At 42.4% G+C, this 25,008-nt stretch overlaps 1 protein-coding gene across 2 annotated transcripts in view; it reads right to left on the bottom strand.

The window, feature by feature from the left end:
• The window catches only part of WDFY4 (WDFY family member 4), a 598,790-nt gene that overhangs the window by 200,339 nt on the left and 373,443 nt on the right, over positions 1 to 25,008 (bottom strand). For both annotated transcript variants that reach the window (XM_053692180.1, XM_053692181.1), the window contains exon 43: positions 10,745 to 10,893. In XM_053692180.1, the coding sequence (XP_053548155.1) occupies positions 10,745 to 10,893 (149 nt within the window). The remainder of the gene's footprint in view (positions 1 to 10,744; positions 10,894 to 25,008) is intronic.

Raw genomic sequence — 25,008 nt, 5'->3', positions numbered from 1 at the left:
TCTACTAGAGTCGCCCTGGGATCCCTGGATCTGGACCCGTAGCAAGGAACCTTGAAGTTCTGACGAGACGCCATCAGGTCCATGTCTGGAATGCCCCATAATTGAGTTATTTGGGCAAAGATTTCCGGATGGAGTTCCCACTCCCCCGGATGGAAAGTCTGACGACTCAGAAAATCCGCTTCCCAATTTTCCACTCCTGGGATGTGGATTGCAGACAAGTGGCAGGAGTGATTCTCCGCCCATTGAATTATTTTGGTCACTTCCTCCATCGCCAGGGAACTCCTTGTTCCCCCCTGATGGTTGATATATGCAACAGTCGTCATGTTGTCTGATTGAAACCTTATGAATTTGGCCTTTGCTAGTTGAGGCCAAGCTTTGAGAGCATTGAATATCGCTCGCAGTTCCAGAATGTTTATCGGGAGAAGAGATTCTTCCCGAGACCATAGACCCTGAGCTTTCAGGGGTTCCCAGACCGCGCCCCAGCCCACCAGACTGGCGTCGGTCGTGACAATGACCCACTCTGGTCTGCGGAAGCTCATTCCCTGTGACAGGTTGTCCAGGTTCAGCCACCAACGGAGTGAATCTCTGGTTCTTTGATCTACTTGGATCGTCGGAGACAAGTCTGTATAATCCCCATTCCACTGTCTGAGCATGCACAGTTGTAATGGTCTTAGATGAATTCGTGCAAAAGGAACTATGTCCATTGCGGCAACCATCAAACCTATTACTTCCATGCACTGCGCTATGGAAGGAAGAAGAACAGAATGAAGTACTTGACAAGAGCTTAGAAGTTTTGATTTTCTGGCCTCTGTCAGAAAAATCTTCATTTCTAAGGAGTCTATTATTGTTCCCAAGAAAGGAACTCTTGTTGACGGGGACAGAGAACTTTTTTCTATGTTCACTTTCCACCCGTGAGATCTGAGAAAGGCTAGGACAATGTCCGTATGAGCCTTTGCTTTTGACAGAGACGACGCTTGAATCAGTATGTCGTCCAAGTAAGGTACTACTGCAATGCCCCTTGGTCTTAGCACCGCTAGAAGGGACCCTAGTACCTTTGTGAAAATCCTTGGAGCAGTGGCTAATCCGAACGGAAGTGCCACAAACTGGTAATGCTTGTCCAGAAAGGCGAACCTTAGGAACCGATGATGTTCCTTGTGGATAGGAATATGTAGATACGCATCCTTTAAATCCACCGTGGTCATGAATTGACCTTCCTGGATGGTAGGATCTGTGGAAACTCCCCCTTGGGGGTAGTTCCTTGAATTCCAGGAGATAACCTTGAGAAACTATTTCTAGCGCCCAAGGATCCTGAACATCTCTTGCCCAAGCCTGAGCAAAGAGAGAGAGTCTGCCCCCCACCAGATCCGGTCCCGGATCGGGGGCCAACACTTCATGCTGTTTTAGTAGCAGTGGCAGGTTTCTTGGCCTGCTTACCCTTGTTCCAGCCTTGCATCGGTCTCCAGGCTGGTTTGGTTTGAGAACTATTACCCTCTTGCTTAGAGGGTGTAGAATTTGAGGCTGGTCCGTTTCTGCGAAAGGGACGAAAATTTGGCTTATTTTTAGCCTTAAAAGACCTATCCTGAGGAAGGGCGTGGCCCTTTCCCCCAGTGATGTCTGAAATAATCTCTTTCAAGTCAGGGCCAAACAGCGTTTTACCTTTGAAAGGGATGTTAAGCAATTTGTTCTTGGAGGACACATCCGCCGACCAAGACTTTAGCCAAAGCGCTCTGCGCGCCACAATAGCAAAACCTGAATTTTTCGCCGCTAATCTAGCTAATTGCAAAGTGGCGTCTAAGATAAAAGAGTTAGCCAATTTAAGTGCTTGAACTCTGTCCATAACCTCCTCATACGAAGAGTCTTTATTGAGCGACTTTTCTAGTTCTTCGAACCAGAAACACGCTGCTGTAGTGACAGGAACAATGCATGAAATTGGTTGTAGAAGGTAACCTTGCTGAACAAACATCTTTTTAAGCAAACCCTCTAATTTTTTATCCATAGGATCTTTGAAAGCACAACTATCTTCTATAGGGATAGTAGTGCGTTTGTTTAGAGTAGAAACCGCCCCCTCGACCTTGGGGACTGTCTGCCATAAGTCCTTTCTGGGGTCGACCATAGGAAATAATTTTTTAAATATAGGGGGAGGAACAAAAGGTATGCCGGGCCTTTCCCATTCCTTATTTACAATGTCCGCCACCCGCTTGGGTATAGGAAAAGCATCGGGGGGCACCGGGACCTCTAGGAACTTGTCCATCTTACATAACTTCTCTGGAATGACCAAATTGTCACAATCATCCAGAGTAGATAACACCTCCTTAAGCAGAGCGCGGAGATGTTCTAATTTAAATTTAAAAGTAATAACATCAGGTTCAGCTTGTTGAGAAATTTTTCCTGAATCTGAAATTTCTCCCTCAGACAAAACCTCCCTCCTGGCCCCTTCAGATTGGTGTGAGGGTATGTCAGAACCATTATCATCAGCGTCCTCATGCTCTTCAGTATCTAAAACAGAGCAATCGCGCTTTCTCTGATAAGTGGGCATTTTGGACAAAATGTTTTTAATAGAATTATCCATTACAGCCGTTAATTGTTGCATAGTAAGAAGGATTGGCGCACTAGATGTACTAGGGGCCTCTTGTGTGGGCAAGACTGGTGTAGACACAGAAGGGGATGATGCAGTACCATGCTTACTCCCCTCGCTTGAGGAATCATTTTGGGCAACATCATTATCAGTGGCATCATTGTCCCTACTTTGTTTGGACACTATGTCACATTCATCACATATATTTAAATGGGGAGGAACCTTGGCTTCCAAACATACAGAACATCGTCTATCTGATGGTTCAGACATGTTAACAGGCATAAACTTGATAACAAAGCACAAAAAACGTTTTAAAATAAAACCGTTACTGTCACTTTAAATTTTAAACTGAACACACTTTATTACTGAATATGTGAAAAAGTATGAAGGAATTGTTCAAAATTCACCAAAATTTCACCACAGTGTCTTAAAGCCTTAAAAGTATTGCACACCAAATTTGAAAGCTTTAACTCTTAAAATAACGGAACCGGAGCCGTTTTTACATTTAACCCCTATACAGTCCCTGGTATCTGCTTTGCTGAGACCCAACCAAGCCCAGAGGGGAATACGATACCAAATGACGCCTTCAATAAGCTTTTTCAGTGGTTCTTAGCTCCTCACACATGCATCTGCATGCCTTGCTTTCCAAAAACAACTGCGCATTAGTGGCGCGAAAATGAGGCTCTGCCTATGACTAGAAAAGGCCCCCAGTGAAAAAGGTGTCCAATACAGTGCCTGCCGTTTTTTTAATACATCCCAAGATTAAAAGAACTATTTATAGTTATAATCCACTAAATATACTTATAAAGTAATCGTTTTAGCCCAGAAAAATGTCTACCAGTCTTTAAAGCCCTTGTGAAGCCCTTTATTCTTATACTAAACGGCTTACCGGTTCCCATAGGGAAAATGACAGCTTCCAGCATTACCAAGTCTGTGTGTCATACCTCAAGCAGCAAAAGTCTGCCCACTGTTTCCCCCAACTGAAGTTAATTCATCTCAACAGTCCTGTGTGGAAACAGCCATCGATTTTAGTAACGGTTGCTAAAATCATTTTCCTCTTACAAACAGAAATCTTCATCTCTTTTCTGTTTCAGAGTAAATAGTACATACCAGCACTATTTTAAAATAACAAACTCTTGATTGAAGAATAAAAACTACATTTAAACACCAAAAAACTCTTAGCCATCTCCGTGGAGATGTTGCCTGTGCAACGGCAAAGAGAATGACTGGGGTAGGCGGAGCCTAGGAGGGATCATGTGACCAGCTTTGCTGGGCTCTTTGCCATTTCCTGTTGGGGAAGAGAATATCCCACAAGTAAGGATGACGCTGTGGACCGGACACACCTATGTTGGAGAAAAAATTGTTAACTTTTTCACAAACTTTGGGTTTGTCACTGAAATTATTTACATACCACTTGTGCAGTCGTAACCACAATGGTTGTAAAAGCTTCTCTGGAAACTCCATTGTTCAGAAATAGTAGACATGCAAGGCTAGGGATTTATATATATATATATATATATATATATATATATATATATATATATATTTATATATATATTTATTTTTTCTCCCACTTCCCTAATCTCTCCCAAACATTTCTCTAACCCTCCCCCTCCCACTAGTGACAGCCATTTTAGTTACTGGCTGCTTTCTGCCAGTACCCAGTTCATAGTAATTTTTTATTTATTGATTGATTTATTAATGTTTTTTCTGTAGTATAGTGATTGATCCCTCCATCTCCCTTCCAAACTTATTGTGTAGAGTTCCGCTCCTCTCTCTCCCCACCACTGCTGGGCCACTCACCAGCCTCTTGCCTTCCCTCCCACACCTCCTACCGCCACTGGGCCGCACACTCGCCTCTCGCCTTTCCTCCCACACCTCCCACCGGCACCACTGGATGATCATTACAGACAATAATCTGGCAATCTAGCTTCACGTGGTAATTGCTTGTGCTTCATTACCATAAGAAGGCAGATGCTTCCAGTCTGGGCAGTCTGCAGAGGCTTAGATACAAGGTAATCACAGAGGTGTATATAACTGTGCTGGTTATGCAAAACTGGGGAATGGGTAATAAAGGGATTATCTATCTTTTTAAACAATACAAATTCTGGTGTAGACTGTCCCTTTAACTCATGAAAAAATATGAAGAGCAAAGAAACAGCAGAATGTTTATAGAAATTTACAAGATTCTGCAAATAAAGAACAGTTCAGGGATACACCCCCAAAAAAACCTGGTGAAATTCATGTTCCTGACTTCCTTTGCCTTGGCCAGTTAGGGGCAGATGTAAATGAGCTTGTGCTGTAACCTAACCAATCACTATGTAGAAAGTTATAGACACAGGTAAATGTCACCATAACAGAGTTAGAAGGAGATATTCCAAGACTTCTTGGAGGAACAAATACAAAAAGCAGGCAAAATAAATAATAGGTTTATATTACAACAGTGTTTTATTTTCCTTATCATTCACGGGCTAGATTACATATGGTGTACAAAAATATTAGCGCCATTGTGCTCTATCACTCAAGTTATGATGAATAACAGTCTCTTTAATGCAGCACAGACTTATAATACCCAGGTCTATGGTTGACATAGCACATATCTTCCTAATTAAACATCTATTGGAGTACTGCACCTTGAGCACATACCGTGTACGCACTTGTTATGTTGCACAGCCTGTCACACACACAGCGTTGTATGCTGTACTGCACAGACAGGTCCTGCTGCGTATAACAGGCTTCCTGTGCTGCTGTCAGTCTTGTCTATGAATTGTAGGCTCTGCCTGAGGCTGACACATAACAATTACAAGAACAGCGAGATCTTGTTCCTACTCACCCACCAACCCCTTGCTCTGCAGGGGGATACTTTACTTATGGAAATAACTGTCTGCAACCCAAGGACAGCCCACAGTACACACCATGAGCATCTAAATCCAAACAGTTTTTTTTTTTGTATTGTCTGAACCTGCTCAGGTACACAAAGAATTCTCATTGAGAAAAAAAAAAGCTTTCCTATAGAGGTTGTTATTGGTTGGACAGTTAAAGGGACAATAAAACAGCTTGCCATTACACTCTCTTAGATAAAGCATTTTATATTACAATCTCAGAGTGTTAACTGTTCCTTTACCAATGTTTTATTTTCTGAGCTTTACAGGATACCATAGAAACTGGCAAGAGGTGTTTACATTTTTAGTGCAGGTGTAGGAAACGGACACGAGTGCCCAGATTTGTTAGCACTCTGCCACTTGGATAGAATCATATTGCTTGGTTTCAATAACTGCAGCTTAAAGGGAAATGATATTCAAAAATGTTCTTTCATGATTCAGATCATTCAGTCTGCAGATCATTCAGTCTGCAGGGGGCGGCGTTGCACCAGCAGCTCTTGTGAGCTGCTGGTGCAATGCTGAATACGGCGAGCGTATTGCTCGCCGTATTCAGCGAGGTCTGGCGGACCTGATCCGCACTGTCGGATCAGGTCCGGCAGACTTTGATAAATTGGGGCCATTGAGTTTCATGGCAATCAATGGGAAATTACTCCAATGAATTAGAACGTTATTTTTCTACTACAATATCCCTTTAGCATTCCAAAGAATTAACAAAGCACAACATAGCTACAACAATTTATTCTTATGCAACATAATTTGACAATACTAACGGCTAGATTTAGAGTTGGGCGATAGCCGTGAAAACCAGCGTTAGAGGCTCCTAACGCTGGTTTTTACCGCCCTCTGGTATTTGGAGTCAGTCAGGAAAGGGTCTAACGCTCACTTTCCAGCCGCGACTTTTCCATACCGCAGATCCCCCTATGCCAATTGCGTATCCTATCTTTTCAATGGGATCTTTCTAACGCCGGTATTTAGAGTTGTGGCTGAAGTGAGCGTTAGAACGACAAAACTCCAGCCGCAGAAAAAAAACAGGAGTTAAGAGCTTTCTGGGCTAACGCCGGTTCATAAAGCTCTTAACTATTGTGCTCTAAAGTACACTAACACCCATAAACTACCTATGTATCCCTAAACCGAGGTCCCCCCACATCGCCGCCACTCTATTAAAATTTTTTAACCCCTAATCTGCGGACAGCACGCCGCTGCCACCTACGTTATCCCTATCAACCCCTAATCTGCTGCCCCTAACACCGCCAACCCCTATATTATATTTATTAACCCCTAATCTGCCCCCCTCAACGTCGCCTCCACCTGCCTACACTTATTAACCCCTAATCTGCCGACCGCACGCCGCTGCCACCTACGTTATCCCTATGAACCCCTAATCTGCTGCCCCTAACACCGCCGACCCCTATATTATATTTATTAACCCCTAATCTGCCCCCCTCAACGTCGCCGCCACCTGCCTACACTTATTAACCCCTAATCTGCCGACCGGACTGCGCCGCTATTATAATAAATGTATTAACCCCTAATCCGCCTCACTAACCCTATAATAAATAGTATTAACCCCTAATCTGCCCTCCCTAATCTGCTACTATAATACATTTTTTAACCCCTAAAGCTAATTCTAACCCTAACCCTAACACCCCCCTAACTTAAATATAATTTAAATCTAACGAAATAAATTAACTCTTATTAAATAAATTATTCCTATTTAAAGCTAAATACTTACCTGTAAAATAAACCCTAATATAGCTACAATATAAATTATAATTATATTGTAGCTATTTTAGGATTTATATTTATTTTACAGGTAACTTTGTAATTATTTTAACCAGGTACAATAGCTATTAAATAGTTAATAACTATTTAATAGTTACCTAGTTAAAATAATTACAAAATTACCTGTAAAATAAATCCTAACCTAAGTTACAATTAAACCTAACACTACACTATCAATAAATAAATTAAATACAATACCTACAATTACCTACAATTAAACCTAACACTAAACTATCAATAAATTAATTAAATACAATACCTACAAATAAATACAATTAAACCTAACACTACAGTATCAATAAATTAATTAAATAAAATACCTACAAATAACTACAATGAAATAAACTAACTAAAGTACAAAAAATAAAAAACAACTAAGTTACAAAAAATAAAAAAATATTTACAAACATTAGAAAAATATTACAACAATTTTAAACTAATTACACCTACTCTAAGCCCCCTAATAAAATAACAAAGCCCCCCAAAATAAAAAAATGCCCTACCCTATTCTAAAATTAAAAAAGTTCAAAGCTCTTTTACCTTACCAGCCCTGAAAAGGGCCCTTTGCGGGGCATGCCCCAAAGAATTCAGCTCTTTTGCCTGTAAAAAAAAAACATACAATACCCCCCCCCCAACATTACAACCCACCACCCACATACCCCTAATCTAACCCAAACCCCCCTTAAATAAACCTAACACTAAGCCCATGAAGATCTTCCTACCTTGTCTTCACCTCACCGGGTTCACCGATCGGTCCAGAAGAGGGTCCGAAGTCTTGATCCAAGCGGCGGCTGAAGAACTCCATCATCGGGCTGAAGTCGGAAGTCCATCATCGGGATGAAGTCTTCTATCAAGCCGCATCTTCAATCTTCTTTCTTCCGGAGCGGAGCGGAGCCATCTTCTTCCCAGCCGACGCGGATCCAACCTCTTCAAGCGACGCCTACTCGCCGAATGACGGTTCCTTTAAATGACGTCATCCAAGATGGCGTCCCTCGAATTCCGATTGGCTGATAGGATTCTATCAGCCAATCGGAATTAAGGTAGGAATATTCTGATTGGCTGATGGAATCAGCCAATCAGATTCAAGTTCAATCCGATTGGCTGATCCAATCAGCCAATCAGATTGAGCTTGCATTCTATTGGCTGTTCCGATCAGCCAATAGAATGCGAGCTCAATCTGATTGGCTGATTGGATCAGCCAATCGGATTGAACTTGAATCTGATTGGCTGATTCCATCAGCCAATCAGAATATTCCTACCTTAATTTCGATTGGCTGATAGAATCTTATCAGCCAATCGGAATTCGAGGGACGCCATCTTGGATGACGTCATTTAAAGGAACCGTCATTCGGCGAGTAGGCGTCGCTTGAAGAGGTTGGATCCGCGTCGGCTGGGAAGAAGATGGCTCCGCTCCGGAAGAAAGAAGATTGAAGATGCGGCTTGATAGAAGACTTCATCCCGATGATGGACTTCCGACTTCAGCCCGATGATGGAGTTCTTCAGCCGCCGCTTGGATCAAGACTTCGGACCCTCTTCTGGACCAATCGGTGAACCCGGTGAGGTGAAGACAAGGTAGGAAGATCTTCATGGGCTTAGTGTTAGGTTTATTTAAGGGGGGTTTGGGTTAGATTAGGGGTATGTGGGTGGTGGGTTGTAATGTTGGGGGGGGGGTATTGTATGTTTTTTTTTTACAGGCAAAAGAGCTGAATTCTTTGGGGCATGCCCCGCAAAGGGCCCTTTTCAGGGCTGGTAAGGTAAAAGAGCTTTGAACTTTTTTAATTTTAGAATAGGGTAGGGCATTTTTTTATTTTGGGGGGCTTTGTTATTTTATTAGGGGGCTTAGAGTAGGTGTAATTAGTTTAAAATTGTTGTAATATTTTTCTAATGTTTGTAAATATTTTTTTATTTTTTGTAACTTAGTTGTTTTTTATTTTTTGTACTTTAGTTAGTTTATTTCATTGTAGTTATTTGTAGGTATTTTATTTAATTAATTTATTGATAGTGTAGTGTTAGGTTTAATTGTAGGTAGTTTAATTAATTTATTGATAGTGTAGTGTTAGGTTTAATTGTAACTTAGGTTAGGATTTATTTTACAGGTAATTTTGTAATTATTTTAACTATTTTAGCTATTAAATAGTTTTTAACTATTTAATAGCTATTGTACCTGTTTAAAATAATTACAAAGTTACCTGTAAAATAAATATTAATCCTAAAATAGCTACAATATAATTATAATTTATATTGTAGCTATATTAGGGTTTATTTTACAGGTAAGTATTTAGCTTTAAATAGGAATAATTTATATAATAAGAGTTAATTTATTTCGTTAGATTTAAATTATATTTAACTTAGGGGGGTGTTAGTGTTAGGGTTAGACTTAGCTTTAGGGGTTAATCCATTTATTAGACTAGCGGCGAGATCCGATCGTCAGATTAGGGGTTAATTATTGTAGGTAGCTGGCGGCGACGTTGTGGGGGGCAGATTAGGGGTTAATACATATAATATAGGGGTCGGCGGTGTTAGGGGCAGCAGATTAGGGGTACATAGGGATAACGTAGCTGGCGGCGGTATACGGAGCGGCAGATTAGGGGTTAAAAAAAATATGCAGGTGTCAGCGATAGCGGGGGCAGCAGATTAGGGGTTAATAAGTGTAAGGTTAGGGGTGTTTAGACTCGGGGTACATGTTAGAGTGTTAGGTGCAGACGTAGGAAGTGTTTCCCCATAGTAAACAATGGGGCTGCGTTAGGAGCTGAACGCTGCTTTTTTGCAGGTGTTAGGTTTTTTTTCAGCTCAAACGGCCCCATTGTTTCCTATGGGGGAATCGTGCACGAGCACGTTTTTGAAGCTGGCCGCGTCCGTAAGCACCGCTGGTATCGAGAGTTGCAGTGGCGTTAAAATATGCTCTACGCTCCTTTTTTTGGAGCCTAACGCAGCCATTCTGTGAACTCTAAATACCAGCGGTATTTAAAAGGTGCGGGGGGAAAAAAGCATGCGTAGCTAACGCACCCCTTTGGCCGCAGAACTCTAAATCTAGCCGTTGGTTTCCATTTGAAAGAGACATGAAACACAACATTTTTTATTCATAATTCAAATATAACATACAATTTTAAACAAAAAGCAGCCACCAATAAGCAGCTAGTTCCCAGTAGTGCATTGCTGCTAAGGATACCAAGAGAACAAAACAAATGAGATAATATAAATAATTGTAAAGTTGTTTGAAATTGTATACCATATTTGATTTTTGAAAGAGACACTGGTCGCTTCCATACTGTACTGATCTTCCCAAATACAATCCTCACACTGTCACAGCTTTAAAGCACATTTCTCATGCGTATTTCCATTTTGCTATTCATCAATAACTGCAGTCCCCCCTTTATTTTTGGAAACCCCATAATATTAGCCCAATCATCCTGTCAAGTTCTGGAGATTGGTCCAAACTCTTGTTTTATTGCAAACCCATCTCTCACCCATGTGCATTTATCATCTCTCAGATACAAAGACATACCCTCTCTCCTTCGGGGAACTCCTGCAAAATACTCAGCTTCTCTGGACACGCCTCTGAGGAACTTGTACATTGTATGCTTTCCAGCAGAGTTGGGAAAAATGTTAACTCTGTTCCTTCATCCCTGCCAGTATTTAGTTTCATGAAGCCCACTGAGAAAACAAAATGAGAAAGATTCCATTTTTATCTGAAGTATCAATTTAAATGGACATTGTACATCTTGTATTTATTTATTTATTGTCATCTGAAAAGGGATATTACAAAATGTATTACACTTGGTTGTTTAAAAAAAATAATGTACTGAATAAATCTACTTTTTCATTGGTGTTGTTTTCTTGCCCAAAAACAGATGCATGAGTTTTCCCAGCCAATGATCAATGCATATTTCAGTATGAATCATGCATTTTTTTGCCAGTTTCAGGACATATCATGCACATGAAGAGCACTTGTAAACATAGTAAAAAAAAGTTTGCATGCAAATAGGTTAGTTAAAGATATTTGTATTTATTTTTTAAACTAGCAGGAATTGTGTATGTGTGCATTACTGGCTGGTAAGATAGAAATGGATTGATTTTAAGCAAAACTCTTAGAACACAAATTGTGGTCAGTGACCCTCCCCCAAACATAAAACCAAAAACAGTACAGGACCATCCATTTTACTAAAAAGCACAACAATTTGTAAAACACCTTAAAATCACCATTCTAGATGCAATACATACCAAATATTGCTCTTTAAATTTACAAAACTTTAATGTAAAGGAACAAAAACAAAAAGCTCTGTTTATTGTAGAATATTATTTTTAAACATATTCCATTTTTTAGTGCTAGTTTATCTACTTAAAATGGGTTAAACCAGTAACTGCATTCTTAGAAAACCCCCATTCTGCTCCAGATGAGGATACAGCCAGTGATTGAAACATATCCAAGTATGCCTGATGTTCATTTGCTCAGATGTATCTTCACCTGGAGTGGCACAGAAGCATGCTTGATTATGTATTAAACCACTATGCAGGGATTAAAGCGAAATGAAAGTCAAAATTAAAAAGCATACTTAGGTAGATTTAGGAGTATTAATGAACTACTGGGAGCTAGCTGGTGACTCACAGCGTGTTCAACTAGTTATCTATACTTCATTTTTCCTGTAGAGTTGACTTTAAAGGGAAACACATTTGAAAATAGAAGTAAATTGGATTTTTTTTAAAAATAGTATTGTCTGCCTCAATCACAAAAACATAATTTATGCTTACCAGATAAATTCCTTTCCTACCTGGCAGGGAGAGTCCACAACGTCATTCCTTATTGTTACGAAATACAACACCAGGCCACCAGGAGGAGGCAAAGACACCCCAGCCAAAGGCTTAAATATCCCTCCCACTTCCCCTATCCCCCAGTCATTCTGCCGAGGGAACAAGGAAAAGTAGGAGAAACATCAGGGTATAAAGGTGCCAGAAGAAATAATATAAATAGGAAGCAGCCCATCAAAAAACAATTTCGGACGGGGTTGTGGACTCTCCCTGCCAGGAAGGAAAGGAATTTATCTGGCAAGAATAAATTATGTTTTCCTTCCATAAGGCAGGGAGAGTCCACAACTTCATTCCTTAATGTTGGGAAAACTATACCCAAGCTCCAGTGGACACTGAAGAAATAACGGGAGGTACCAAAAAAGAGGCGGACCCTATTCTGAGGGCACCACAGCCTGCAAAACTTTTCTCCTGAAAGCTGCTTCAGCCGAAGCAAAGACATCACACTTGTTAAATTTAGAAAAAGTGTGTAAGGAGGACCAGGTAGCCGCCTTACAAATCTGATCCATAGAGGCCTCATTCTTAAAAGCCCAGGAGGAAGCCACTGCTCTAGTGGAATGAGCCGTTATCCTCTCAGGAGGCTGTCGTCCCGCTGTCTCATAAGCTAAGCGATGGCACTCCTCAACCAGAAAGATAGGAAAGTCGTAGTAGCCTTCTGCCCCTTACACTTCCCCATATAGATTACAAACAAAGAGGAAGATTGTCTTAATTCCTTAGTAGCCTGAAGATAGAACTTCAAGGCACGAACCACATCCAGATTGTGAAGCAAGCATTCCTTCGCTGAAGAAGGATTAGGACACAAGGAAGGCACAACAATTTCTTGTTACGGTCCGACACCACCTTAGGGAGGAACCCTAATTTAGTGTGTAAAACTGCCTTATCAGCATGAAAAATAAGATAAGGGGAGTCACATTGCAAAGCAGAAATCTCAGAAACTCTGCACACAGAGGCAATAGCCAGCAAAAAAAGAACATTCCAAGATAACAATTTAATGTCAACAGTATGCATAGGCTCAAACGGAGCCTGCTTCAAAACACTTAGAACAAGATTTAGGCTCCAAGGAGGAGCCCCAGATCTAAACACAGGTCTGATTCTAGTCAGAGTCTTAACAAAAGACTGCACATCCAGAAGCTCAGCCAATCTCTTGTGCAGTAACACCAACAGGGCCGATATCTGTCCCTTCAGGGAACTAGCAGGTAGACCCTTCTCCAGCCCATCCTGGATAAAAAGATAAAATTCTGGCAACCTTAAGCTTATGCCAGGAAAAGCCACGCTCTTCACACCAGTAAGTAAGTCCTCCACACTTGATGGTAGATACGACAAGTAACTGGCTTACAAGCTTGAACCAGAGTGTTGATAACACTCCCAGAGAACCCTCTATTGGCTAAGACTATGCGTTCAATCTCCACACAGTCAGCCTCTGAGAATCTAGATTTTAAATGAATGAAGGGACCCTGTATCAGCAGATCTCTGCGACAAGGTAACATCCACTGAGGAGATGAAGACATCCCCACCAGATCTGTAAACCATGTCCCTCGCGGCCACGATAAAGCAATCAGAATCACTGATGCTCGCTCCTGCCACCACGCGAGGGAGAAGCAGAAACGGAAGAAAAAGATATATGAGTCTGAACCTCCATGGTACTGATAGGGCATCTATCAAATCCGCCTGATGATCCCTCAACCTCGACCCGTACCTGGGTAGCTTGGCATTGAGGCGGGATGCCATGAGATCTATCTCCGGCATCCCCCACTCGCTGCATATCTCTACAAACACATCGGGGTGGAGAGACCATTCCCCTGGGTGAAAGGATTGTCTGCTGAGGAAGTCCGCTTTCCAGTTGTCCACACCCAGAATGTGGATTGCTGACAGCATACACCTGTGAGTCTCCGCCCACTCTAGTATCTGAGATACTTCTCTCATCTCCAAGGAACTTCTCGTTCCCCCCTGATGGTTGATGTAGGCAACCAAGGTTATATTGTCTGATTGGAATGTAATAAACTGGGATGAAGCCAGAAGGGCCCAAGTCTTCAAGGCATTGAAGATTGCCTGGAGTTCCAAAATATTGACCAGAAGGGAGGACTCCTCCTGAGTCCACAGACCTCGTGCCTTCTTGGCACCCCAAACGGCTCCCCACCCGGAAAGGCTTGTGTCCGTAGTAACAATCTTCCAGGACGGTCTCAAAAAGCACGTGCCTTGGGACAGATGATCTGGACAGAGCCACCAAGAGAGCGGGTCTCTCAACAGGTTGTTTAGCACAATCTGTTGAGACAGATCTGAATGGTCGCCATGGCATTGTCTTAGCATGCATAGTTGTAAGGGTCTGAGATGGAATCTGGCTTTTTAATAACCACAGTCCATACAGGACAGCATGAGTCCAATCACCTCCATACACTGAGCAACTGAGGGTCTCGAGGAGGCCTGTAGGGCAAGACATGCAATAGTAAGCTTGCAACGTCTCTGATCTGTGAGACGCAAAAGCCGGCGACGCCATATTTTACGCAATTTTGGTATTACATATACGGCGTAGCATACAAGTTACGTACGTATATTTCACCCTTCGGACGTATTTTTTTTAACCATAGACTAACATAGAACAGACGTGCGAATTGGTATCCAATATACAGTGTAAGGACTTACGCGCGCAGAATCTACTCCATTCTTATCTCGCCACAAATTGCAGGCGCAGGAACCCTTGCACTGACTAAAAAAGCAACGTAACTCCCTGGAAGCCTTAACAAACACATACATTTAAGCAGCATCTCAAGGTTAAAGGGACAGTATACTATGATATTGTTTTTTTAAGGTTTATTTGTGTATTTGAAATAGTTTGAAGCCACAGCATAATCAAATGGATTGAGATTGTAGGTACTTTATCACATTGTGGACATATACTTGCTAATTTACTTTAAATTTCTTCTCAAAACAATCAACAATATTTAGAGGAGAGAACAATGGGAAATCATAATTGTATTACCTTTGTCTCTTTATATATGGGTTTATATATGAATTTTGAATAGCATAATTACGTGTTGCATTTTTATATGAAATCGCGGTTCATTTTTACGAGTGTTAGCCTAATTTGCATAAAACTACTCTTTATTGACACTTTCCGTGGATAAAATACTGGCGTAAGTTACTTGCGACGACTAAAATGTGTATTTGCGCACATTTGAGAGGATCGCCAGTTTGTCCTACTTATGCCAGTTTAGCATCTAACGGCGCAGTATATGTAATACCCGATGTGCGAGGTGAAATTACGGGCGGCGAGGGTTCCCACGCTTGCGCCGAAACCTGCGCCGTATATGTGATCGCGCCCAAAATGTTCTTAAAAATAGAGCTCTATATTTTTACACTAGAAAACATGAACAGCTTCATGCAAAGTATTAATGTCTATCTTTTATATGTACAATAGAAAATTATATGAACAATACCCCTTTAAAACAAAAACGTAATCAAATGTATTTATGGCTTGAAACTATCATCAGTAAAATTAACTGAATCAACTAACACAATAAATTTAGCAGATGTAAAAATACACTTATATACAGGATCCCAGCTGGAAACATAATCCCAAAACCGGATTGTATTTACTACTATATCACAAGTTGTAAGTGGTTGCTTTTAAAACAGGTGTATTTGGATCCGTCCCCAGCCCCAGCAGCTGGATATCTTGTGACAAGTGTACAATATTGTCTAACAAGAAATTACATTGTAAGCTGGGCAGGGACATGTGTCTAAAAAATTCAACATACACAGCTGTGAACATTAGAGCGCTACATCATTATTAATATTATATGTTTAATATATACACGGGACCACTCAAACTGCACTTTCTTTATTACTGTTAAGTTCTTCAAAACATCCTCCAACCTAGACATAAAACAGGGAAAGCTTACAGCAGCTCCATGGGAAATCAAGTAATTATGTAGAGGAAATACATGAATAGACATTACAAGAGAAAAAAAAAACTACATTTCTTGATGAGATATAAGAGTATTTTTGTTTCCATCAAAGAGAAATAGGCACTTCAGATATACTGAATAACTATTTAAATGCTGTAGACTAAATATCACAAATCAAAATAATGCAGCACTCAAGATTCTGCCCAATAACTGCAGGGACTGATAGAATGTGTTGCAAATCAGGGGTGTAACTGGCAGTGCAGGGGTTAATCTAATCTCCATGGAAGGGTAAAGGAGGTAAGAGAGGTCAAATATCATCTCCCTTTGCCTGAGCAGATGTTGAGTATGAATCTAGGGAGCAGCAGTAAAAGAGCCCTTAAAGGGACACTGTACTAAATCATGTTTCATTGAATTTAAAGTAAATGTAAACTTTCTATCTATCTATTGGGTTCTTGTAAAGCGCGGCTATTCACCCGTAAGGGTCTCAAGGCGCTGAGGGTTGCAGTTCAGTCGAAGAGCCAGGTCTTGAGGTCCTTTCTGAACTTTGTTAGGGTGGTAGCTTGTCTGAGGTGCAGCGGGAGGGTGTTCCAAGTCTTGCCTGCCAGGTGAGAGAAGGATCTGCCTCCCGCTGTGGTTTTCCTGATGCGGGGGATGACAGCGAGGGCTTGGTCGGCCGATCGAAGTTGTCTGGTAGGGGTGTAGAAGGTAACGCGGTGGTTCAAGTATTCGGGACCAATGTTGTGGAGGGCCTTGAATGCGTGGGTGAGAAGCTTAAAGGTTATTCTTTTGTTGATGGGGAGCCAGTGCAGGTCCCGCAGGTGTTTGGTGATGTGGAATTGACGAGGGATGTCAAGGATTAATCTGGCCGAGGAGTTCTGGATGCGCTGTAGTCTCTTTTGGAGCTTGCTGGTGGTGCCGGAGTAGAGTGCGTTACCATAGTCCAGTCGGCTGCTGACGAGGGCGTGAGTGACAGTCTTCCTGGTCTCGGTTGGGATCCATTTGAAGATCTTTCGCAGCAGGTGAAGTGTGTGGAAGCATGCAGAAGAGACGGCATTGATTTGCCGGTCCATGGAGAGCGATGAGTCCAGGATGACCCTAGATTTCGTGCATGGTCGGTGGGGGTTGGAGGGTGTCCGAGGGCTGTGGGCCACCATGAGACTTCGGTCTTGTCTGCGTTCAGCTTTAGGCAGTTGTAGTTCATCCAGGTGGCGACTGCTGTCAGCCCTTCGTAGACGTTTCTCTTGGCGGTGGTGGGGACACTGGTGAGTGAGATGATTAGCTGGGTATCGTCGGCGTAGGAGACGATGTTGAGGTTGTGTCATTGGGCGATGGCGGAGAGAGGGGCCATGTAGATGTTGAATAGGGTGGGGCTCAGCGAAGAGCCTTGGGGTACACCGCAGCTGATTTCTGTGGGCTTTGAGGTGAAGGGTGGGAGACTAACTTTCTGGGTTCTGCCGGTGAGGAAGGAGGTGATACATTCCAGGGCTTTGTTGTGTATGCCAGCATTGTGTAGTCGGTTGCGGAGGGTGAGGTGGGAGACAGTGTCGAATGCTGCTGAGAGGTCTAGGAGAATGAGGGCGGCGGTCTCTCCTCGGTCGAGTAGGGCGAGGATGTCGTCTGTGGCGGCGAGGAGGGCGGTCTCGGTGCTGTGGTTGCTCCTGAAACCGGATTGGGAGGGGTCCAGGGTGAGGATGGCTTCGATGTAGTCAACGAGTTGCGCATTGATGAACTTCTCTATGACTTTGGCCGCAAAGGGGAGCAAAGAGATTGGGCGGTAGTTCTTCGGATCATTGGGGTCAGCCGTGGGTTTTTTCAGTAGGGGTTTTAATTCTGCGTGCTTCCAGTCATCCGGGAAGGTGCCAGTTTAAATGGAGCAGTTGATGGTGCTGCAGAGCTCGGGGGCGATGGTGTCACCCGCTTTGTTGAAAATGTGATGTGGGTATGTGTTGCCGGTTTTTAAAAATCCTATTAAAAACAGGGGCACTTTCATTCATCAATGTTTACATTTCACCAGTTTTGTTAAAATACTTACCCTTTCTTCTTGAAAGCCAGCGATCCCCCCGCCTGTCGCAAGTCTCTTCTTACGTCAGAAATGAAGAATACGGCTTCCTCCAATCATGGCTTCCCCCTCAGAACAAACATTGACTGAGGCCATGCCGTGATTGGAGGAAGCCGGATTCTTCCTTTCTGACGTATGAAGAGACGAGCGTCAGGCGGGGGATCGCTGGTCCGGCTTGCAAGAATAAAAGGTAAGTATTTTAACAAAACCGGTGAAATGTAAACTTTGATGAATGAAAGTGCCCCTGTTTTTAATAAGATTTTAAAAAACTGGGCACACATTCATCAAAGTTTACATCCACTTTAAAGGGACTCTCAAGCCATAATAAAATTTTATGATTCAGAAAGAGCAGCAGTTTAAAGACACTTTCCAGTTTACTTCCATTATCAAAGTTTGTACAGTTTTTTATATTTTATTCACACTTTCTGGGGAACAAGATCCTACTGAACATGTGCACAAGCTCACAGGGTATACGTATACTAGTCTGTTATTGGCTGATGTCTGTCACATGATACAGGGGGACGGAAAATGGGAGAAAAAATAAATTTATCAGAAAAAAAATCTACTGCTTATTTGAAATTCAGAGTAGGTGTTAAATCATTGTCTTTTTATTATGCACTAGTTAATTACACTATTCCATTGCATTGAGTGGTCCTTTGCTTAGCCTAAAAATATACTCATTACGCAACTTATTTTTTAAAAAAGCAACACCTTCTCTTTTAAATGAGGGGATACTTGACCCTCTAGAAAGAATGTGACTCATGTAAAAAAACGAAATTTATGTTTACCTGATAAATTTCTTTCTCTTGTGGTGTATCCAGTCCACGGGTTCATCCATTACTTGTGGGATATTCTCCTTCCCAACAGGAAGCTGCAAGAGAACACCCACAGCAGAGCTGTCTATATAGCTCCTCCCCTAACTGCCCACCCCCAGTCATTCGACCAAAGACAAGCAAGAAAAAGGAGAAACTATAGGGTGCAGTGGTGACTGTAGTTTAAAAATAAAAAACACCTGCCTTAAAGTGACAGGGCGGGCCATGGACTGGATACACCACAAGAGAAAGAAATTTATCAGGTAAGCATAAATTTTGTTTTCTCTTGTAAGGTGTATCCAGTCCACGGGTTCATCCATTACTTGTGGGATACCAATACCAAAGCTTTAGGACACGGATGAAGGGAGGGACAAGGCAGACACTTAAACGGAAGTCACCACTGCCTGCAAGACCTTTCTCCCAAAAATAGCCTCAGAGGAAGCAAAAGTATCAAATCTGTAGAATTTAGAAAAAGTATGAAGCGAAGACTAAGTCGCCGCCTTACAAATCTGTTCAACAGAGGCCTCATGTTTAAAAGCCCATGTGGAAGCTACCACTCTAGTAGAATGAGCTGTAATTCTTTGAGGAGGCTGCTGGCCAGCAGTCTCATAAGCTAAACGGATTATGCTTCTCAGCCAAAAAGAAAGAGAAGTTGCTAAAGCCTTTTGGCCTCTCCTCTTTCCAGAGTAGACGACAAACAATGCAGATGTATGACGAAAATCCTTAGTAGCTTGCAAATAAAACTTTAAAGCACGAACCACATCAAGATTGTGTAACAGACGTTCCATCTTTGAAGAAGGATTAGGACACAGTGACGGAACAACAATTTCCTGATTGATATTCCTATTAGATACTACCTTAGGAAGAAACCCAGGTTTGGTACACAAAACTACCTTATCTGCATGGAAGATCAGATAAGGGGAATCACACTGCAAGGCAGATAACTCTGAAACTCTTCAAGCCGAAGAGATAGCTACTAAAAACAGAACTTTCCAAGATAAAAGCTTGATATCTATGGAATGCAAGGGTTCAAACGGAATCCCTTGAAGAACTTTAAGAACTAAATTTAAACTCCATGGCGGAGCAACAGGTTTAAACACAGGCCTGATTCTAATCAAAGCCTGACAAAATGCCTGAACGTCTGGAACATCAGCCAGGTGCTTGTGCAAAAGAATAGACAGAGCAGAAATCTGTCCCTTTAAGGAACTAGCCGATAATCCCTTCTCCAATCCTTCTTGGAGAAAAGATAGTATCCTGGGAATCCTGACCTTACTCCACGAGTAACCCTTGGATTCACACCAATGAAGATATTTACACCATATCTTATGATAGATTTTCCTGGTGACAGGCTTTCAAGCCTGAATCAAGGTATCAATGACCGACTCTGAGAAACCACGTTTTGATAAAATCAAGCGTTCAATCTCCAAGCAGTCAGACGCAGAGAAATTAGATTTGGATGTTTGAATGGACCTTGGAGTAGAAGGTCCTGCCTCAGCGGCAGAGTCCATGGTGGAGAGTATGACATGTCCACCAGATCCGCATACCAAGTCCTGCGTGGCCACGCAGGCGCTATCAAAATCACCGAAGCTCTCTCCTGCTTGATCTTGGCAATCAGACGAGGGAGGAGAGGAAACGGTGGAAACACATAAGCCAGGTTGAAGGACCAGGGCACTGCTAGAGCATCTATCAGCGCTGCCTGGGGATCCCTTGACCTGGACCCGTAACAAGGAAGCTTGGCATTCTGACGAGACGCCATCAGATCCAGTTCTGGTTTGCCCCAAAGTTGAATCAGCTGGGCAAATACCTCCAGATGGAGCTCCCACTCCCCGGATGAAAAGTCTGCCGACTTAGAAAATCCGCCTCCCAGTTCTCTACTCCTGGGATATGGATAGCTGAGAGATGGCAAGAGTGAACCTCTGCCCATAGAATTATCCTGGAAACCTCCATCATTGCCAGGGGACTCCTTGTTCCCCCCTGATGGTTGATATAGGCTACAGTCTTGATATTGTCCGACTGAAATCTGATGAACTTGGCCGCAGCTAGTTGAGGCCAAGCCTGAAGAGCATTGAATATCGCTCTTAGTTCCAGAATGTTTATCGGAAGGAGGACTTCCTCCTGAGTCCACGAACCCTGAGCCTTCAGGGAGTTCCAGACTGCGCACCAGCCCAGAAGGCTGGCATCTGTCATCACTATAGTCCACTCTGGCCTGCGGAAACTCATTCCCCTGGACAGATGGACCCAAGATAACCACCAGAGAAGAGAATCCCTGGTCTCTTGATCCAGATTTAACAGAGGAGACAAATCTGTGTAGTCCCCATTCCACTGGCTGAGCATGCAAAGTTGCAGTGGTCTGAGATGTAGGCGGGCAAACGGAACTATGTCCATTGCCGCTACCATTAGGCCGATCATTTCCATACACTGAGCCACTGATGGCTGAGAAGTGGAATGAAGAGCACGGCAAGAAGTTAGAAGTTTTGATATCCTGACTTCTGTCAGAAAAATTTTCATTTCTACTGAATCTATCAGAGTTCCTAGGAAGGAAACTCTTGTGAGAGGAGAGATAGAACTCTTTTCTATGTTCACTTTCCACCCGCGAGACCTCAGAAAGGCCAGAACAATGTCCATATGGGACTTGGCGATTTGAAAAGTCAACGCCTGAATCAGAATGTCATCTAGGTAAGGGGCTACCTCTATGCCCCGCGGCCTTAGAGCCGCCAGAAGGGACCCTAGAACCTTCGTAAAGATTCTTGGTGCCGTGGCTAACCTGAAGGGAAGAGCCACAAACTGGTAATGCCTGTCTAGGAAGGCGAACCTGAGGAACTGATGATCTCTGTGAATCGGAATGTGGAGATAAGCATCCTTTAAGTCCACGGTAGTCATATATTGACCCTCCTGGATCATAGGGAGGATGGTTCGGATTGTCTCCATTTTAAAGGATGGGACCCTGAGAAATTTGTTTAGGATCTTGAGATCCAAGATAGGTCTGAAAGTTCCCTCTTTTTTGGGAACTATAAACAGGTTTGAATAATAACCCAGCCCCTGTTCCTCTCTTGGAACTGGGTGGATCACTCCCATGACCAGTAGGTCTTGAACGCAACGTAAGAATGCCTCTCTTTTTATCTGGTTTACAGATAGTTGTGAGAGATGAAATCTCCCCTTTGGAGATGAACCTTTGAATTCCAGAAGATATCCCTGGGAAACAATCTCTAGCGCCCAGGGATCCTGGACGTCTCTTGCCCAAGCCTGGGCGAAGAGAAAAAGTCTGCCCCCTACTAGATCCGGTCCCGGATCGGGGGCTACTCCTTCATGCTGTCTTAGAGGCAGCCGCAGGTTTCTTGGCCTGCTTCCCCTTGTTCCAAGCCTGGTTAGGTCTCCAGACTGGTTTGGACTGGGCGAAATTTCCCTCTTGTTTTGCATTAGAGAAAACTGAAGCTGCGCCACTCTTGAAGTTTCGAAAGGAACAAAAATTATTCTGTTTGGTCCTTAACTTATTGGACCTATCCTGAGGAAGGGCGTGACCTTTTCCTCCAGTAATATCAGAAATGATCTCCTTCAGACCAGGCCCGAATAGGGTCTGTCCCTTGAAGGGGATGTTAAGAAGCTTAGACTTTGAAGTAACGTCTGCTGACCAGGACTGAAAAACAGCGTCAGAAATAAAGGAATTAGCTAACTTAAGAGCTTTAATCCTGTCTAGAATATCGTCTAGCGGAGTCTCCACCTGCAGAGCCTCCTCAAGAGACTCGAACCAAAAAGCCGCTGCAGCAGTAACTGGGGCTATGCATGCAAGAGGCTGGAGAATAAAACCTTGATGAATAAAAATTTTCTTAAGGAGACCCTCCAATTTTTTATCCATAGGATCTACGAAAGCACAACTGTCCTCGACGGGGATAGTTGTACGCTTAGCTAGGGTAGAGACTGCTCCCTCCACCTTAGGGACTGTCTGCCACGAGTCCCGTACGGCGGCATCTATGGGAAACATCTTTTTGAAAGCATGAGGGGGAGATAACGGCACACCTGGTCTATCCCATTCCTTAGTAATAATTTCCGAAAACCTCTTAGGGACTGGAAAAACATCAGTGTAAACAGGCACTGCAAAGTATTTGTCCATTTTACACAATTTCTCTGGAACCACAATGGGGTCACAATCATCCAGAGTCGCTAAAACCTCCCTAAGCAATAAGCGGAGGTGTTCAAGCTTAAATTTAAATGCTGTCATTTCAGAATCAGACTGAAGCAATGCCTTCCCTGAGTCTGAAATGTCATCCACAGATAGAAGCTCACCTGCCTCGGCTTCTGAGTATTGTGAGGGTATATCGGACACAGGCATTAAAGCGTCAGAAAGTTCTGTATTAGTTCTAGCCCCAGAGCTGTCTCGCTTTCCTTGTAACCCTGGCAGTTTGGAAAATACCTCTGTGAGGGTAGCATTCATAACTGCCGCCATGTCCTGTAAGGTAAAAAAATTAGACGCGCTAGATGTACTTGGCGTCACTTGAGCGGGAGTTATAGGTTCTGACACATGGGGAGAGCTAGATGGCATAATCTCCCTTTTTTCAGTCAGAGAATCCCCTGGAGATAAATCTTTAAGCGCCTTAATATGGTCTTTATAGTTTATAGAAATTTCAGTACATTTGGTACACATTCTAAGAGGGGGTTCCACCATGGCTTCTAAACATATTGAACAAGGAGTTTCCTCTATGTCAGACATGTTTAACAGACTAGTAATGAGACAAGCAAGCTTGGAAAACACTTTAATAAAGGTGAAACAGCAATTAAACAAAAATGTTACTGTGCCTTTAAGAGAAAAAAACTAACACTTAAACTGCAAAACAGTGTAAAAATATAGTAAAGTCTTCGAAATTTTTACAGTGTGTGTAAGGGACTAAAGCAACATTGCACCAACTTGCAAATGGATGATTAACCCCTTAGGCCCCAAACCGGATTTAAAAACGTTAAAAAAACGTTACAAGACAGTTAAGCCCCCTGCCACAGCTCTGCTGAGGCTCATACCTGCCCTCAAGTACGATTTTGTGCAGAAATAAACCCCTTATAAAGGTCCTCAGGTGCCAGAGGACTCCTCTAGGGAAGCTGGATGTCTCAGTCTGAATTAAAACTGCGCATTTAGAGCGCTAAAATAGGCCCCTCCCACCATGTACTGGATGCCAGAGGGGCCTTAAGAAAATACTCCTAGGAGTATCTGATTAGCCATGTGGAAACTAGGCCCCAAACAAAGAGTTATCTCCCTCAGAGAAAAAAACGTCCTATTTTTGAATTCATGTAAACGTTTAACTGTCACTAAGTAATAAGAGTATTACCCTGTTTTGTAAGCATTATCCCAGTCGCTGTTAAATCACTGCATCAGGCTTACCTCAAATACACAAGGCTCTGTCAGCATTTTCTAGAACTCATTCATCTCTCTAGAAATAAATATACTGAACATACCTCAAAGCAGGTAATCTGCAGGCCGTTCCCCCAACTGAAGTTGTCCCATACTCTTCAGTTATGTGTGAGAACAGCAATGGACCTTAGTTACAAACCGCTTAGATCATCAACCTCCAGGCAGAACTCTTCTTCTAATTTCTGCCTGAGAGTAAAACAGTACAACGCCGGTACCGTTTAAAAACAACAAACTTTTGATTGAAGGTAAAACTACACTAAGTCACCACATATCTCTTGATACTTCCTATCTTGTCGAGAGCTGCAAGAGAATGACTGGGGGTGGCAGTTAGGGGAGGAGCTATATAGACAGCTCTGCTGTGGGTGTCCTCTTGCAGCTTCCTGTTGGGAAGGAGAATTTCTCACAAGTAATGGATGAACCCATGGACTGGATACACCTTACAAGAGAAATACAATATATATATATATATATATATATATATATATATATATATATATATATATAAACCTGTAATAACAGGGTTCTAAATGATAAAAATAATAAGGCACATAAACTTTATCCCTCTGCATCAATTAACTTAAGATCCCTAGTGCAAAAGAGGAGAGACCCCACTTTCAAATGAGGAATAACATAACCTTATGGATATCACATAGATGATAAAATGGTGAACTTTTAATCACATGACCCTCTAATTATAATGTGGTTGATGTAAAAATGTGAATAACTTATCTTAGATACTTGCTTTACAGGAATTTAGAAATATCCTGTATTTGTCTTCAAATGTTTTGGTCATAT

The sequence above is a fragment of the Bombina bombina genome, chromosome 9 (genome assembly GCF_027579735.1).
Source record: "Bombina bombina isolate aBomBom1 chromosome 9, aBomBom1.pri, whole genome shotgun sequence".
Classification (NCBI taxonomy): Eukaryota; Metazoa; Chordata; class Amphibia; order Anura; family Bombinatoridae; genus Bombina; species Bombina bombina.
This window is presented reverse-complemented; position numbering and strand designations above follow the sequence as displayed.